The following is an 18,522-nucleotide window of genomic DNA, read 5'->3' as shown; positions in this document are numbered from 1 at the left end:
TACTATGGTTCACGGTAATGTTACTGTTGTTATGTTAATATTACTGTCAACCACATCAATATTATTATTTTTTGGGGTTTGTTTGTTTTGTTTGAGTTATTCACGGACTAACGTAATAATATTACTATCTATTATTGTAATATTACTGTAAACACAATAATATTATTGTGGTTGACAGAAATATTACTGTTGTTATAGTAATATTATGTCACCTCACAGTAATATTAATTATTTTGGCTTTTTATCATGTTTACATTTGTTGAACGGTCAACATATTAATATTACTCTATTATACAATAATAATGAGTTTTGTTGTGTTAATATTACTTGTGCTAGATATTAAAATAACAATATCAATGTGTTAAACTGTAGTATAGTTAATGTTACTGTGTTTTAACAGTAATATAGTTAATATTACTATCAATCACAACAATATTGCTGTTTAAACGGGGGGGGGGGGGGGGGGGGATGTTAAAGGAAATAAATCGAAAAAGTCAACGCAGGAAACCGGTGGCGGAAAAATCAGGAAGAAGAAAATAAATCACCACCGGAGACAGGCGGTCAACGGCGATGACGAACGAAACTGTTCATAAAAATGTGTTGTGGGTCAAAATTGAATAATCTGTGAAATTTGGGGTCAAATTGAGGTTAGATTAAATTAAAGGATGAAATTGGAGCATATTAAACTATGAGGGACTATTTAGTCTTTTACAAACTTCTGGACCATATGTGGACCTTTTTTGTAAAAAAAAATTATTGTCTGGACCTCTTTATGAATAATTACCCATTGATGGGCTTATTTGTAAAGTGCCCTATTTTAAAATACTTTTACAAGTTATATAAAGTGAAAATAAGATTTTATAATTAATTATAGTTAAGTTCTATGATAAGTAAAGTTCAAAAGGCAAGACAGTTAGCGAGCGGTCGTCGACAAGTGATAGATTTTCCTTACGAGAAATGAGATTCAAAAAATCAGGAAGAAGAAAATAAATCACCACCGGAGACAGGCGGTCAACGGCGATGACGAACGAAACTGTTCATAAAAATGTGTTGTGGGTCAAAATTGAATAATCTGTGAAATTTGGGGTCAAATTGAGGTTAGATTAAATTAAAGGATGAAATTGGAGCATATTAAACTATGAGGGACTATTTAGTCTTTTACAAACTTCTGGACCATATGTGGACCTTTTTTGTAAAAAAAAATTATTGTCTGGACCTCTTTATGAATAATTACCCATTGATGGGCTTATTTGTAAAGTGCCCTATTTTAAAATACTTTTACAAGTTATATAAAGTGAAAATAAGATTTTATAATTAATTATAGTTAAGTTCTATGATAAGTAAAGTTCAAAAGGCAAGACAGTTAGCGAGCGGTCGTCGACAAGTGATAGATTTTCCTTACGAGAAATGAGATTCAAAAAAATGAAATTGTGAAAAATGGGTAAATGAGAATAGACACAATGAAAATTGAATGTTTGATAAATGAAATCATAAATTAATTTTTATATATAGATTAATTATAAAATATAATATATTTATACGGGTCGGTTATGGTCGGATCCAATAAGACCCGTAACCCGACCCAAAACTATCTGATTCTAGAAACGGATCTGTTTCGGGTCTAAGATTAGACAAACCCGTACCCATTGGCCATTACCATCCATACTCAACTCCCCACCCTCGTCGTGTGTCGTTCTTCTAAAAAAACAAAAGGAAAATTATGGAGGTTCATTAAAAACCGCAAAACCATTTCACAAACTACCAAAAATAAAAACAACTATTACGCCAATTCAAAAAAACAAAGAAAAAAAAAAGAAAAAAAAATATAAAAATAAAAAAAAACAAGAACAAAACTCTTGTCAATGTAACTGCAAGCTCTCCACCACAACTGATGCAGGTTTACTACCACCATTAATGCGGTAGTACCGTATTAATCTTTTTTCGAGTTACGTCCCGATGAGCATTCCTGGAACGGTGATCAAAATATATCCAGAGAAATTTCCGATTAGCTGAAGCTTGACGAACCACTAAGAATCATCTTCTTGAGATTGTGAAATTCTACTCCTTGAAACATTGGCTTCACCGATATAGATGGTTTCAAGAGACAGGGTACGGATTTCGATACTACAAAGTTCCTCCCCCAAGGGTCTATGAGCCATTCGATCTGAAAATTTGAAGAACTTGAGATTGTGAAGATGATTCACAGTTATTTTCCTTAACCTTGTACGCGCTTCGATGCTCAAAGTTTTGATCGAAGGACAACATGCGATTATCTTCTCGAAAATACCCTCCTCGATCGAGACGCCTTCGAGACTAAGTGACGTTAGATTCTTGAGGGGTACTGTCCTTTCAATAGCCTTTCGGTCCAACACGAGTCCTTCCAAATGTAAATCTTGGAGATATTCGGCTCCAAATGAGGGCAATTCAAACGTTCTACGGAGAGAAATTGATGCATGTTTCGTTTAAATTTGGCGTCGGGAAATTCGAGATTAGGGCGAGTGCACCAAATATAACGCCATGATTTGGACAAAACAGAGGTTCGGACAGCATCTTCTTGGGACAGCCAATAAAGTATTTGCTGCAGCATCTTCCCTTTTTGCCCTTTTTGCCCTTTTTGCCGTTACGTACTACTACAAAGATTTTGATGCAAGAGTCGACGATTGATAAACCCTAATGAATTTGTGCGTCAGAAAATATTAAGATTTGCAATTAAACCTTTTTTTTTTTAGAACGATTTACAATGAAACTTATTCCGATTGGTTTCTATTTCTTCTAGTCCATACTTATTTTCCTTTTTCAAGGATTCTTGAGTATGTAGAGAGGATCCCATTCCCACATGCTATGTGTACATATTTGATATTTGATTAAAAATTTAAAAATAATATAAGTTAATATTTACTATTGATTTAAGGGCTATTTGATTAAAAAAAAATATTGAATTTTGACTTCTTGATTTTCATAAAAAGAAAAAACTTCTTGATAAATCCATTTTTCAATTGATATTTACCATAAATTCAATTAACCCAAAATACTTTATATGTCCCAACTATTTCAATAAATTGAAAAAAAAAAAAAAAAAAAAAAAAAAGAAGCAGCCTGCTGAGAAATGCAAATTCCCCCTAATTAATAGCACCAAAAAATCCTCTCAAAAAATCCTCCAAAAAATACCTCCCAAAATATCTGCTCCCAAATCATGCTCCAAACCAAGTCGAAAATTATCGTTTGCCTACACAAAGCCCACCCAACAATGGATAAATCGTTCCAAGAAGAAGACAATCGAAGACAGAGCCTGACATTATGAAAACCACTATGTATAAACAGTTATATAAACATAAAAACTACTCTGTATAAACAACTATATATTCTTGAAAACCACTCTGCATAAACAACTATATAAACATGAAAACCACTCTGTATAAACAAATGTATAACCTTGAAAACCACTCTACATAAACAACTATATAAACATGAAAAAAACTCCGTATAAATAGTTGTATAACCTTGACAACCACTCTGTATAATTACAAAGCCGCTTTCTTGCTCGGATAAACAACATCATAACGTTCAAGCAAAACAAACATGTTCATACATGTACAATTTAATTAAATTAATCCAGGTACAATAATATGAAACTTACAGAAATTACAAAAACACTCTGTATATTTGTAACGGCGATTTCCTACTCATACAATCGTGGAAGAATTTTTGAGAATTATAATTCCCACTACAATGAAAACGGTAATCTACAATCAAGGAGCGGGAATGGTGGATTTGTTTAAACATGGTGTATTGATATGATGGTTTATACTATGCTACACCGGGTGAAATACACCGGGTAGATCTTTACCATTCATATACACACAAACACACACACACCCACATTGGTGAGTGTAGATCAACGGTAAAAAATCACTCAATGTAACCTTCATCGGGTGTAGCATAGAAATAACCTTGATATGGTTTATACTATGGCTTATAGAAATATATGGAAAATATGCCATTCCTTTGGATCCATCAAGCATAATAAAATTTGATTTCGGCCCATAAATAAAGATGCCGTAATATGCCCCCATCATTTACAACCCTCTACTCTCCATTGAACCAATAAAAAAGGAATCAAATAAGGGAGCATAATAAGAGAAGTTCGATAAACGAGCTCCATAAGAGAAATCCAATATAAATGACGAGGAATCCGACAATGGAAGACCAGAATGGAAGAAATCCAATAATTGAATACCAATATAGAACTTCGATAAGTGAAGAAATCCGAATCTGAAGACCATAAATAAAATCCAATATTGGAAGTCGGCTCGGTTTAATAGCTCGACCGATCACCTTTGGGAATTTCAACACCATCGTTAAAATATTTTGGGGGGTCGGCTCGGTTTATGATCTCGGCCAATCACCTCTAGCATTTCCACCTTATATACAATATATTTTGTGACCAACTCTGATGAAAGGGGTAAAATTCATTTTGCACTCATGTACTATGCGAAAGGTATAGTTTACCCCCTGAAGTATTGAAAACATAAAACGCCCCCTTATTTATGACGGTCAATGGTCAAACTTTTAACGGTGTTAAATTTGAGCGTGAAATGACTCTTCTACCCTGCATTATGTATAATATAATTCCTAATTTTTTAAAGGTTATTTTTGTGGATTGTTGTCGATTTGTAGAGTACATTTAAATTAGGGTTTTTGTCGATTTAATTGTTTTGTTTTAGGGGTTTTCAATTTTATTTTTTGGAGGGTTTGCCACTATAATATGAAAACTTGGTTTTTAAGTTGTAATTCTTTCATAAGGTTTTATTTAAATTTTACGGCTTCTTTTAGATTTCAGGTTTTCAGGGTTTTTTTTTTCTTTTTTTGGGTTTTGCATTCATGATCTGCAAAGTTTCATTCTTATTGTTTCGACTATTTAATATTTTTTCATAAACAAAAGAGAAATAACTGAAAAGAGTAAGAAAAATGACTGAATAAAGTGAACAAAAAAATGTTGAAAAGAGCGAAAAATCTGGTGAAGAGTGGACAAAACTAAGTAACTTATATATAGAAATTTTTTGAGCTATTTTCGTCAAAAAAAAAAACCAACAAGAGCCGGTCAAAAGGTTTGACTAACGGAATTAGGAAAAAAAACTAACGGCAGGGAGGTGTTTGATGTTTTCTATGCATCAGGGGCTAAATGATAGATTTTTCATAGTAAGGGGTGCAAAATGAATTTTACCAAAAAATTCTAATTGACTAAAAGAAAGAAGACATCAGAAATTTTAGAATTTTCAAAATCTTGTTGCATTTATAATTAAAAAGAAAAAAAAAAATTGTTGAGAAAATATAGCTTGAATATTTATTAAACCTTAACTATGTAAATCTAATGTATAGAATGTAAAATTTATGGAGATTCCTTAAGAACTGCAAAACCACTTCACAAACTTAATAAAAAAAATATTACGCCAATTTAAAAAAATAGGAAAAAAAAAAAACTATTGCGCCAATTTAAAAAAAAAGGAAAAAAGAAAAACAAGAACGAAAATCTTCTTGGTGTAATTGTCACTATTCAAATTCTAGTATCTTATCTCCATTTCAATGCAAACCGAATACTATTAGATTCTCTTTGATTTTCGTTTAGCCTTCTGGATAAACTCATGGGATCCCAATGCCATGGATCATTTGGATTATATTCGCGATAGTCTCGCAATTTCAGCAAACTCATTGCTCGATTGTTGTCATTGTACTCTGGCAATTCAGACAGAGTTGTTGGACGCCATTCTTTTTGATTATAGTCAGAAATCTCCATTCTCACTTCTTCCAAATCTCGAAACCAAAACCGATCTTCCTTTGTAATTTTTCTCTCGGTTAGAATCTTCCACAGACGCTCGATCCTTTTCATCTCCCCTTTGCCGCCGCAGAGGAAGTCTTCGATGTTTCTTGGACGACAAATACTAAACACACCATTTAAAATAGATGAAATCAAAGATAAAGGGAGCCAATTGAACTTGAATTTCTCCACCACAACTGACGCATGTTTATTACCACCATTAATGTCTTGTACCATATTAATGTTTTCTCGAATTCCGTCCCTATCAGCATTCAAAGAATAACGATCAAAATGCAGAGAAATCTTTGATTGGCTTATTGACTTGAGCAGTTCATGAAGCTTGATGAACCACGAAGAAGCATCGTCCGAAAGCTCACATGTTAGATGAATATCCGAAATCCATTCGGTGGAAGTAACAGTTGCAAAAGAGATGGATGGGATAAAGTCTCCATCATATCCAAAATAGATTATATTTGGGGCATCAATAAATAGCTTGATTCCTTTCAGTCCGTCACAATTCGCAAGATACAAGAACTTGAGGCTTGGGAATTTACACGACGACAAGTGTTCCAATGAAGATTTAACACCGCACAAACTTAAATACTTGAGATTGCGAAAAAAATCCGGTCCTTTGTGGAACCAAACATTGCCTTCACTGATACAGATGGTTTCAGGAGATGGGGTGTGGATTTCGATCGTACAAAGTTCCTTCTCAAAAGAGGCCGGACGATATACATCGTCTGAAAAAGAAAAGTACTTGAGATTGTAAAGATTCTTGACGATAATTTTTCTTAACACTGAAGATACTTTGATATCCAAAGTTTCAATCAAAGGACAACATGAGATTATCTTCTCGAAAATCCCCTCCTCAATCGAGACTCGTTGGAGACTAAGTGATGTTAGATTCTTGAAAAGTACCATCCTTTCAATAGCCTCTCGGTGCAACACGAATCCTGCCAAATGCAAATCTTGAAGTGATTCGGCTCCAAAGACTACAGACGGCAGTTCTTCTACTATACTACGTTTCGGAAGATTACAAAGACAAAACTTCTTCACGCACATGCTAGTGAGTATTCGAACCCATTCTTCAACAAGAGAAACAGATGCACAGTCGAAACTGAATACCGACATACAAACATGAAATTCATCCACACACAGTCTTTGATCACAATACAGTTGTAAAGCGGTGTTCACAACGGAGAGAAATTGATGCATGTTTCCTTTAAAAGTGGCGTCGGAAAAGTTGAGATTAGGGCGAGTGCACCAAATATTACGCCATGATTTGGACAACACAGAGGTTCGGACAGCATCTTCTTGGGACAGCCAATAAAGTATTCGCTGCAAGATATCTTGTGGTAACTCTGATATCTTGTCTATGGAGTTTGAGCCCTCTTCCCTTTTTTCCCTTTTCATTGTTACGGAATACTCCAACGATTTTGATGCAAGAGTCGACGATTGATAAACCCTAATGAATTAATTGTGAGCTTCATAAATCACACAAAGACCCTTTGTTATAGAGAGGCGTGGAAGATTACCCTGTTTCTATAGGATTTGCTTATAAACTTATTCCACAATAGGTGGATTGCACTAATTTTCTTTTACTGCAGACGTATTTTCCTTCTTTAAGGATTCTTATGTATATATCTGAGAAGATCCTATTCCCACCTTCTACGTGTATATATATGGGGAACTTCTAAAGTAATAAAAGTTAATAATTATTATTTAAGGCAAATGGCAAAAAGGGACGTGACAGGGGACTTAAAAGCACATTGGTCGACTGAAAAAACAGTCTTTTAAATAAACTCATCCTATGGCCTTAGTCTAAAATACCCTCCATAATATAATTCTTATAAATTTCATACATTATGCTCTAACTTCCTTAATATTACACATTGACCCCGAATTTAAACAAACATATCACATTAACCCCATTTAATAATTTTTTGAATTTTTTTTTTAGAAAATAATTTTTTTTCTGAATTTTTTTTCGGCGTGATTCCGGCGTTGACCACCGGAGACGACTTTTTTTTTAGAAACTTTTTTTTTCTGAATTTTTTTTTCCGGCTAGTCAACCCTCGTTGACCGCCGGTCTCCGGCATTGACTTTTTTTTTTAATTATTTTTTTTCTTAGAAAAAAATATTTTAATTAATATTACTGTAGCTTGTTTGTTAAATTACTGTCTCAGACAGTAATATTACTGTTTGGGACAGTAATATTATGAATATTATTTTCCCGAACAGTAATATTACTAATATTACTATCCCAAACAGTAATACTCTTGCATGAGACAATAATATTACGGTCCGAGACAGTAATATTACAGTCGAAGACAGAAAAAATGCAGGCCAAGACGATAAAACAATAATATTACTGTCTCAGACAGTTAAATTATTGTTGGAGGCAGTAATTTTGCAGCCAAGACAGTAATATTAATTAAAATAATTTTTTTTAAGAAAAAAAATATTCAAGAAAAAAAAATCAATTAACAGTTAAATTACTGTCTCCGACAGATAAATAACTGCTGGAGACAGTAATTTAGCAGCCAAGACAGTTATATTAATTAATTTTTTTTTTTAAGAAAACACAAAATAAAAAATAAATAAATAAAAAGTCAACGCCGGAGATCGGCGTTCAACGACGGCTGACCGATGGTGGCGGGTCAAAATTGGTTAATTGGTGAAATTTAGCTAAATTAGGGTGTAAATCATGAAATTGGAGTTTAATTAGGTTTCAAGGAATTGGGGGTAATTTTGGAATATATGAAAGGGTTTTCCTTATTTGCAAATAAGTTTGAATGGGGTGGAAATATTTGAAAGATAAAAAAGTTGGACGCCCCTTTTTTAATTAAGTGTCATTGTATGGGCCTTTTTGAGATTAAGCCTATTGTTTGGAATTTACTCGTAGATGTCGGTCTCCTATGATACTGAAATAGAATTGTCAAACCGCCTAAATTTTGCAGCCTTTTGCGGATTAACACCTGTAACGGTGTGTGCGGGTCATAAATCCTCAGGTTCTGGAAAAATTCACCCTCATCCCGTCACTAGTGGTTCTTGATTTTAAGAAATCAAACTTGTGGGTTTTGAACAGGTTTAAGATAGACGGGTCTATAGCAGTTTACAATGGGACCCAACTTTCACGAATCAGAACAAATCATAATTTAAATATGTTACTTTTTTAATAATTTATAAGTTTTACACGAAACTAATTAATTAAAGTGAATGACTAAGCGTAAAATCTTAAATTAAAACCAACGTGATGTGAGATAAATGTCAAGAGCAAATTAAAATTAATACGTTTTTAACCATAAATCCATTAAAAAAGAGTAACTAAATTCAAAGTTTTATAAGATAAGATTTAAAATAAAATAGATAACTAAAGACAAAACGAGATGATGTCGTCTTTATAGATATAAGTTTTGACATGCAAGAGATACTTTATTCATGCAATATATATTATTAATTTACTATACTACATAATATAAATAAAACGACGTTGTTTTGTATGGCGGGGCGGGACAAGTTTCACGGGTATTAAAAAAATTTGAACTAGTTTTGTCCATTGCATGACCCAATTCTATTGATGAATCTATCCATCCGGTCCTAGCAGGACATTTTTTATCGGATTTGAAGGATTCAATGGGTGGATCGGTCCGACTTGCTTACTCCTAACCAACTTAACTCAATAAAGTGAAATTTCTTTTTTTTTTTTTTTTTTTTTTCCATTTCACAATTCCTAATACATTCCAATTTCCCTATTTCGGCTGAATTAGGGAAATACGTACAACAGACACACATGTTTATTGGGTGATGGAATGATTATACAACTTTGACGATATAGATGTAAAATTAAACAAGAATTTGAAGAAGAGGAATGAGCAAATACGGAGAATGAGGAGACAATCAAAAGGAAAGAATTAAGAGAAGTCCTAAAAAGAAAATTAACATGGGACATAAATTCAACGCTAAAAGAAAATAATATTGCTTTTTATTTTAATCTATTTAATTAATGAGCGAATGGTAAAAAGGCCCATCACGAGGAACTTAATGCACATTGATCCACAAAAAAATCAGTCTTTCAAATAAACTCATCCCCATGGATTTAGTCTTAAATACCTTCCATAATATAATTCTTATCAATTTCATCCATTATATTCTAACTTCCTTAATATTATACGTTGACCCCGGATTTAAACATATATATCACATTAACCCCAAAAATCAGCGTTGACTTTTTTTTTTATTTTTTTTTTCTTAGAAAAAAATATTTTTATTGATATTACTGTCTTGGCTGCTAAATTACTGTCTCAGACAGTAAAATTACTGTTTGGGACAGTAATATTATGAATATTATATTTCCGAACAGTAATATTACTAATATTACTGTCTCAAACAGTAATATTACTAATATTACTGTTCCAAACAGTAATATTACTGTCTGAGACAGTAATTTAGCAGCCTATAATATTAATTAAAATAATTTTATTTAAGAAAAAACAAAATTTCAAAAAAAAAAAAGAAGTCAATTAACAGTTAAATTACTGTCTCAGACAGTTAAATAACTGCTGGAGACAGTAATTCAGCAACGAAGACAATAATATTAATTAAAATATTTTTTTTAAGAAATAAAAAAATTCAATTAACAGTTAAATAACTGCTGGAGACAGTAATTTTCGAAGCACACTGCACCTTTTTTAATTTTAGGCTCTGACTAAATGTAAAAAGACTGAAATATCCTAGAGTTTTTTCAGCAATTAGTACATGATAATTGATGCTAAACATCAAAATTGGATTATCAAATACTCATTTGATAATTAAGATAATATTTTAATATTCATTTATAGTTTATCTACTCCAACCATGGTCATCAAATTAATCATCAATTGGAAGTTTTTTAGTAGTTTTATTTGTAATTGCCACGTGTTATTTTGTGATTGGATGTTTAGGTAGTTATTTTTTTGATAACTCAATTTCCAGGATGTATTTTTACTTACAAAGAGGTATAATATAAAAATACTTACCCATTTTGATACTCCCATTGGAGTAGAAATTTTTTATTTTGGGATACCAAAAAGGTGGTGTATGGGTTTGATAATCCATTTGATACTCCCGCTGGAGTTGCTCTAATTACACCAAATTTTATATCATAATTATCTAATTTTATATAAAATAAAATTATTTGTAATTACAAAAAGTAAAAATTATATAAACAAGAATTAAAATATATCGTAATATTAAAAGTTTTTATATGTGTTGTAATGTTGTATTTTACATTTTATGAACAAGATTAGTCAAAAATAAAAAAAATAAAAAAATCACGCCTCCTTCCTGCACCACCACAACCTTCTTCTCCAATCTCGAGTGAGGTAGGGTCGCCGCTCGGAGTAGCCTATGATTATTGGCCGATGATGGAAGGAGGAGTGTGCTGCCATGGAGGTGACATCCATGGCAGACGCAACAAAGTTGCAGGGGTTGGGGTAAGGTGTGGCGGTGTCGAGGGAGAGGAATTTGAAGGAGGGGTGGGCGGCGGTGATGCAAGACGGCGACGGTGTCGAAGGAGAGAAATATGAAGGAGTGGGTGGGTGTCGGTGGGGCCAGACGGCGGCGGTGAACTTCGGGGAAGAAGGTTGGGTGTAGACACGACCATGGGCCGGTTCGGGCCGGTTCACTCCGAAACCGGAACCGGAACCGGCCCATACTACATATGGTTCGGCGGGGCGGGCGGCCCGTTGGTTCACTCTCGGCCGGTTTCAGGCCGGCCCGGGAATTTATATATATCTATATATATATATATATCTATATATATATATATATATCTATATATATATATATATATATATATATATATATATATATATATATATATATATATATATATATATATTTGATAATACTTGATGGATAAATAAATTAAAATAGTTACTTTTAAATAAGAAAAAAACAAAAGGAAAAAAAATAAAAGGAAAGTGTGGGGAATGATATATCTAAGGCAAAGGTATTTTCTCAAAATTAATCTTTTGAGGGGTTTCGCTCAATGTTGTTAGAACCGGACCGAACCGGCCAGTCGGACTCGTTCGACTGTGACCTGGCGATGAAGCGGCCTTGTCTCACCTCTAAAACCGGAAAATTTAAAACTGGGTCAAATAACCAAAATCCGGTTCGACCGGATAAAACTCGAAAAACGGCGAGTCAGTAAAGAAACCCGGTTTTCGACCAAAACGTCTCAAACCACCGCTAAGTTGGTTATTTGTGGCCATATTTGAGCGAACATTCACAGACTGAGGGGTGGGTGGCTGGATCTAGTTATGAGTGGTCAAAGGATTGTCGGATATGGTCATGGGTGATCGAATAGGGGTAGCCGATTACCGAATTTGAAGAATAAAGAATGGAGAAATATAGAGTCTAAGCAAAAGAAATATAGTAGCAGGTTGGGTGTAGACACGGCCATATATAGGCCGGTTAGGGCCGGTTCACTCCGATAATTAGCGGTTCACTTTTTTCGGAATCGGAACCGGCCCGTACTACACACAGTTCGGCGGGGCGGGCCGGCCCGCTAGTTCACTCCGGTTCTGGGGGTGTTTCCTAAGTGGGGGGGGGGGGGGGGGGGGGGGGTGAGGGGTTTCTCTAATTTTCCCTAGTTATATATAGTGCCATAAAGTCTTGACTACTGTAGCATGAATCCAACTTCACAAGGCAATTCACCGCATCTTATTCTCTTTGCATGTCATAAAATTATAATAAAAGCAACATGCGACAAAAAAATATGAGTTAAAGAGCAAAATGGAACATGCGAGTTAAATTACATGAAAAATACAAAAAAAACATGATTTTTTTTTAGAGTGTAAATTTATTGTACTAAAATCGACTACAAATGACTATAGTATACTACAAGTATTATAGTCATGTATAGTTATATGTAGCCATGACTATACATGACTACATATGACTGTATATAAGGGTGCAAGTTGGAACGGAAAGTTCCAGTTTCCGCCAGTTCCGATACGAAATGTTCCGATTTTGGAACAACTTTTTTTCGTTCCGACTTCAGAAATTTCGATTTTCGAATTTTTCGGATTTTTTTGGATTGGAATTGGAATTATATAAAGTACATTTGGAATTTCCGATTTCCGATCCGATTTAATTTCCGAAATTTATTAAAAAAAATTCCAATTTTTCCCGAAAAATACACCCATAAATAATATATATTATATAATACTAATTTTTCGAAAAATACACCTATAAGTTTTGTTTTAGGATTTTGAGATAATGAATTGTTGTTAGAAGTTTTATTGGATATTATGTTGTGTTTATTTTTATTTATTTTTTTGCACTGAATATTAGTAATTATTTGTTTTACTTTTATCGACGTGGATGTTCTTATTTTCGGAAAATTATGAACATTTTCGAAAAATTATGAACATTTTCGAAAATTTCCACTATGTTTTGAAATTTTAAAGCTTTATGTGATTTTCGATTTTTTTTCCGAAATTCCGAAATTTCAGGGCCTTTTGGAATCCGATGAATTTTTAGAATCCGAGAATTTTGGAATTGGAATTGATATCGTACTTCAAAATTTTTTTAGAAATTTTCCGAAAAGGCTAATTTCGATCCGATCCATCCGACTTTCACCCCTAACTGTATATGATTAAATATAACTGTATATTCACCGAACTTAAATTACCCATCTAAGTAACCACTAGTGATTAAATTTCTACTATAGGCAAACAAAGCTCTCACAGTAGAGGCATTTCGAATCATCTTCAAATAAATACAAAAAACAAAGGGGTCTCTACAAATAAACGCATAAATGAGTACTTATTCATAAATATCCAGACAATAAACTCATTTACAAATAAGTCGACACATGGTCCAGTTTTTTGTAAAAGACTAAAATAGCCCCTCATATTTTAATATGCTCCAATTTCACTCTTAATTTAATTTAACCTCAATTTGACCCCAAATTTCACAAATTATTCAATTTTGACCCAAACACATTTTTATGGACAATTTCGTCCATCACTAATATTATTTTCCCGAACAGTAAAATTACTAATTTACTGTCCCAAACAGTAACATTATTACATGAGGCAGTGATATTACAGTTGGAGACAGTAATATTACAGTCGAAGACAACAAAAATGCAGGCCAAGACGATAAAATTGATTAATACAGTAATATTACTGTCTCTGAGAGTTAAATTACTGTTGGAGACAGTAATTTAATAGCCAATACATAAATATTAATTCAAATATTATTTTTTAAGAAAAAACAGAATTTCAAAAAAAAAGGTCAATTAATAGTTAAATTACTGTCTCCGACAGTTAAATAACTGCTGGAGACATTAATTTAGCAGCCAAGACAGTAATATTCATTAAAAAAAAATTAAGAAAATAAAGTCAATTAACAGTTAAATTACTATCTCCGATAGTTAAATAACTGTTGGAGATAGTAATTTAGCAGCCAAGATGGTAATACTAATTAAAATATTTTTTTTAAGAAAAAAAAGGTCAATTACAGTTAAATTATTGTCTCCGACAACTAAATAACTGTTGGATACAGTAATGTAGCATCTAATACATTAATATTAATTAAAATATTTTTTAAGAAAAAACAGAAGTTAATAAAAAAAAAAAAAAAAAAAAAAGAGTCAACGCCGTATGCCGTGCGGTCAACGACGGTTGATTCTGCCGGAAAAAAATTCAGAAAAAAAAAAAAGTGTTCAAGAAAAGAAAAAAGTCAAAGGCGGCTGACCGATGGGTTAAAATTGTAATAAGGGTCAAAATTGGTTAATTAGTGAAAAGAATGCAATAGGTACGTAATTCTATCTATTGTAGAGTTGTACCCCTATTATAATCCCTATATTCCACTTCATATATAGCCATATAAGTCTTCGTCTTATACTCATGTAACAACCCCAAGGTTATTTGTGACAAATTAACATGAAAAGGCCAAAAGGAAAAGACGGTTACAATTCCACGTGCAGGATATCCATATTGCCAGAACACATCCTGCAGAAGATACTTTATTTCCTCTCCCAAAAAGAAGCTGTTCGAACCTCCGTACTTTCGAAATCATGGCGCAGTATTTGGTGCACTCGCCCTAATCTCGATTTTTCGATCCAGGCCTTCGAAGGAAACAAACAAGACTTTATAACCACCGTGGACAACACTTTACAGCGATACTTGGATCAAAGGCTGTGCATAGAGGAATTCAGCCTTCGTGTATCTATAGGCGGTGACGACGACGAAGAATCGATGCCTGCTCTTGAGCAATGGATCCGATTAGTCACAAATATGGGTTTGAAAGAGCTTCGTCTTCGGAATAGTACGGAAGACTATAAATATAATCATCTGCCGTCTGTAGTCTTTGAAGCCGAATCGCTCAAATATTTGTACTTGGATCAATTCATAGTGGACCAAACCACTATTCGAAGGATACTTCTCTTGAAGAATCTAAAATCACTTTATCTCCAACGACTCTCGATTAAGGATGATATTTTTGAGAAGATAATATTGTCTTGTCCTTTAATTGAAACTTTGGCTGTCAGAGAATGTCGAACGTTAACAACAATTGATGCGGCGAGTCTACAAAATCTAAAAGAGTTCACTTTTTTCAATGATGTCTCCTTTGTGGATTGTTGTCGAGTCAAAATCCATACCCCTTCTCTTGAAATAATCGATTTTTATGGCCGATATATTCCGTTCCTCATAGGGGCGGACTTTCGTAATCTCACCCGTTTATCTCTGACGGGTGTCGTTTTGCTATTGGACCGCTTGTCGACGTGCAAGTTCCCAAGCCTCGAGATTTTAAATATTTTTGATTGTTGTGGACTCGAAGAAATCAAGGTGTTTATTGACGCCCTGAAGATAAATAATTTTGATTATTTTGGAGACTTTATCCCGTCCATCTCTTTTGCAACAACTTCTTCGAGTGAGTGGCATTCAACTATACACCTGCTCAAGTCCTTAAGCCAATCCATAATTTCTCTCAACATTGATCAGTGTTATCGCATTCGAGAAAACATTATGGTACAAGACAAGAATATTAAACCAGTTGTGGTGTATAGTTTGGGTTTGCGTTTTGATTTATCTTCGATTTCATCTCTTATGAATGCTTTGTTTTGTGTTTGTCGTCCGAGATTTATCGATGACTCTTTCTTCTGTGGAAGCGGATGGAAGATGGATCACATCAAGTGTCTGTGGAATATTCTTTTAATGCGGAGAGAATTTAGAAGGAAAAATCAGTTATCACAGTTGTGGTTTCGAGATTTGGAGGAATTGAGATTGGAGATTCATGACAAGAATAAAGACGAATGGCGTCCGATAACTCTGTCACAATGGCCACACTATCGACGACGACAAGGGGAAGATATTATTACTCGTATCGTATTGAAATGGAGACAAACTTTGTGAATCTTTGATCCTAGTTGTTTTTTTTTGTTTTTTTTGTTTTAATTTTAAGACTTTGTACATTAACTTTCGGTTATTTAAACCTATGTTTTTCTTCTAAAGGACTTATTGTTTGATGAATATTATAAGACTGTACATTGAAGGAGAAGGGGAAATGCTATGGAATCGAAATCAATGTGCCGTCTCTTGAAATAATTAAAATTTTATGCATTAAGATTTGGGCACTTTACAAATAAGTGAATAAGCCCAAAGAACGGTTTGTAAAAAACTAAAATAGCTCCTCATATTTTAATATGCTTCAATTTCATCCTTTAATATAATATAACCTCAATTTGACCCTAAATGTCTTAAATTATTCAATTTTAACCCAAAATACAATTTTATGGACAATTTCGCCGGTCGCCGCGTTGACTGCCGGTCGACCGCCGTTGACTTTTTTTTCCCTCCTGATTTTTCCGCCATTTTCCGGCATTGACTTTTTGATTTTTTTTCTTCCTGATTTTTTCGCCGGTTTCAGGCATTGACTTTTTCGAAATATTTTTTTTAATTTATTTTCTTTAACATCTTTTTGCCCCCATTTAAACAACAATATTGTTGTGGTTGACAATAATATTAACTATATTTCTGTTAAGCACAGTAAAATTAACTATACTACAATTTAACACAGTAATATTGCTACATTAATCTCTATCACAGTAATATTAACACACCAAAAGTCATTATTATTGTGTAATAGAGTAATATTAATACTGATATGCATGCTAAACCCCACACCAATTTTACCAAATCAAACACACAATTGAAATTTTTTCTCGCTCTAAAATCTCATATTCTCCTTCCCCACTCTTCTTTTTCCCTAACTTTTTCACAAAATCACACTAAAAACGTCCATATCATTCCAAGTTCGAATTTGAGAAAAATCTTCATGTGTTCAAACAAAAATAAAGTTGGAATTTGAGAAAAAAATTCGAATTGATATGAATTTAAATAATTAAAAAGGCATAATGAAATTGAAAAATATTAAATACACATAAACTCACATTTTATGATTATTCATGTGAAAGATTAACGAATTTTGAGTGACTTGGAAAAAATCATCATGGAAAAAAGTTAGACATAATATAATTAGATAGAGGTTTTTGCTTTTAATTTATGTGTGGGATTTAGTAAATTTTAGTGTGTGATTTAGCATGCCCCATATTAATATGTTGACCGTTCAACAAAGGTAAACATAATAAAAGACCTAAAGAATTAATATTATTGTGGTTGATAGTAATATTACTATAAAAACAGTAATATTACCGTCAACTACAGTAATATTATTGTGTTTACAGTAATATTACAATAATAGACAGTAATATTATTACGTTACTACGTCAATAACTCAAACAAAATAAAAAACCTAAAGAATAATAATATTGATGTAATTGACAGTAATATAATTATGTTGACTTGTCAACAAATCAAACAAAATGAAAAAAAACCCAAAAAAATAATAATATTGTCGTTGACTCTAATTGTAGTGTCAACGACAGTACAATTACACAAATGTACTATGAACGACAGTACAATTACGTTAATGTACTGTCAGTGACAGTATAATTTTTGTTAATGACAGTACAATCACGGGTCAATGTTTAGCGATGAGCGTAAGAAACATGATTTTTTTTTAAAGTCAAAATTGAATTTTTGTGGTCAAAATTGATTAAATTGGGGTTACAATTAAGAATTGAGTGTAAAGGGTTGGGGATAATTTTGTCATAAACATATAAAGATGGTTACAATTAATAAATATTAAAGGGATGGGCTTATTGACGAAAGAGATATAGCCCCTAAAGCTAGAATATAAAGATGTTTGGTCAGGGACATATGCACAAAACCCCTTAAGATTTTATGTAAATTCCACAGTTAGATAGTTAAAAATCCATTTTACTATTTTAGTTCAATAGTTAAAAAGAAGGGTAAATTACAACCACCCCTGAGGTATGGTGAATTTATGAAAAAAATCTCTTTTGTTTGAATAATTACATCTACTCCTCAACTATGATTTCTTCTTACACCTCCATCCTTATGATGTCAAATTCAACATAATCATCTATATTTCGTGGAATGTGCTCTAGTTTGTACTCGTTTTGTGTAAAAATACAGTTTCTAATGCACCGCAAACTGATATATACAAGCAAAAAAACACATATTATGATCAACTTGCTTCAAAATGTGGAGTTCGAATGGGATAAAACGGGTACAAAAATGATAATATTCCATATAATCTCGAAAATTCCACTAAATTTAAAATCGGAA

At 33.0% G+C, this 18,522-nt stretch overlaps 1 protein-coding gene across 1 annotated transcript; it reads left to right on the top strand.

Annotated features, from left to right (window-relative positions):
• The first annotated feature begins 14,751 nt into the window (after positions 1-14,751).
• Positions 14,752-16,224, top strand: LOC105964819 (F-box/FBD/LRR-repeat protein At1g78750). Its single transcript, XM_012989323.2, has one exon. It carries the CDS (start codon positions 14,752-14,754, stop codon positions 16,222-16,224), a length of 1,473 nt encoding a protein of 490 aa, XP_012844777.2.
• The last annotated feature ends 2,298 nt before the right edge of the window (positions 16,225-18,522 follow it).

This window comes from Erythranthe guttata, chromosome 5 (assembly GCF_056151865.1).
Source record: "Erythranthe guttata isolate IM_541 chromosome 5, IM_541, whole genome shotgun sequence".
In the NCBI taxonomy this organism is placed as follows: domain Eukaryota; kingdom Viridiplantae; phylum Streptophyta; class Magnoliopsida; order Lamiales; family Phrymaceae; genus Erythranthe; species Erythranthe guttata.
The sequence above is the reverse complement of the archived record's forward strand: the minus strand, read 5'-3'. Positions and strand labels throughout refer to the sequence as shown.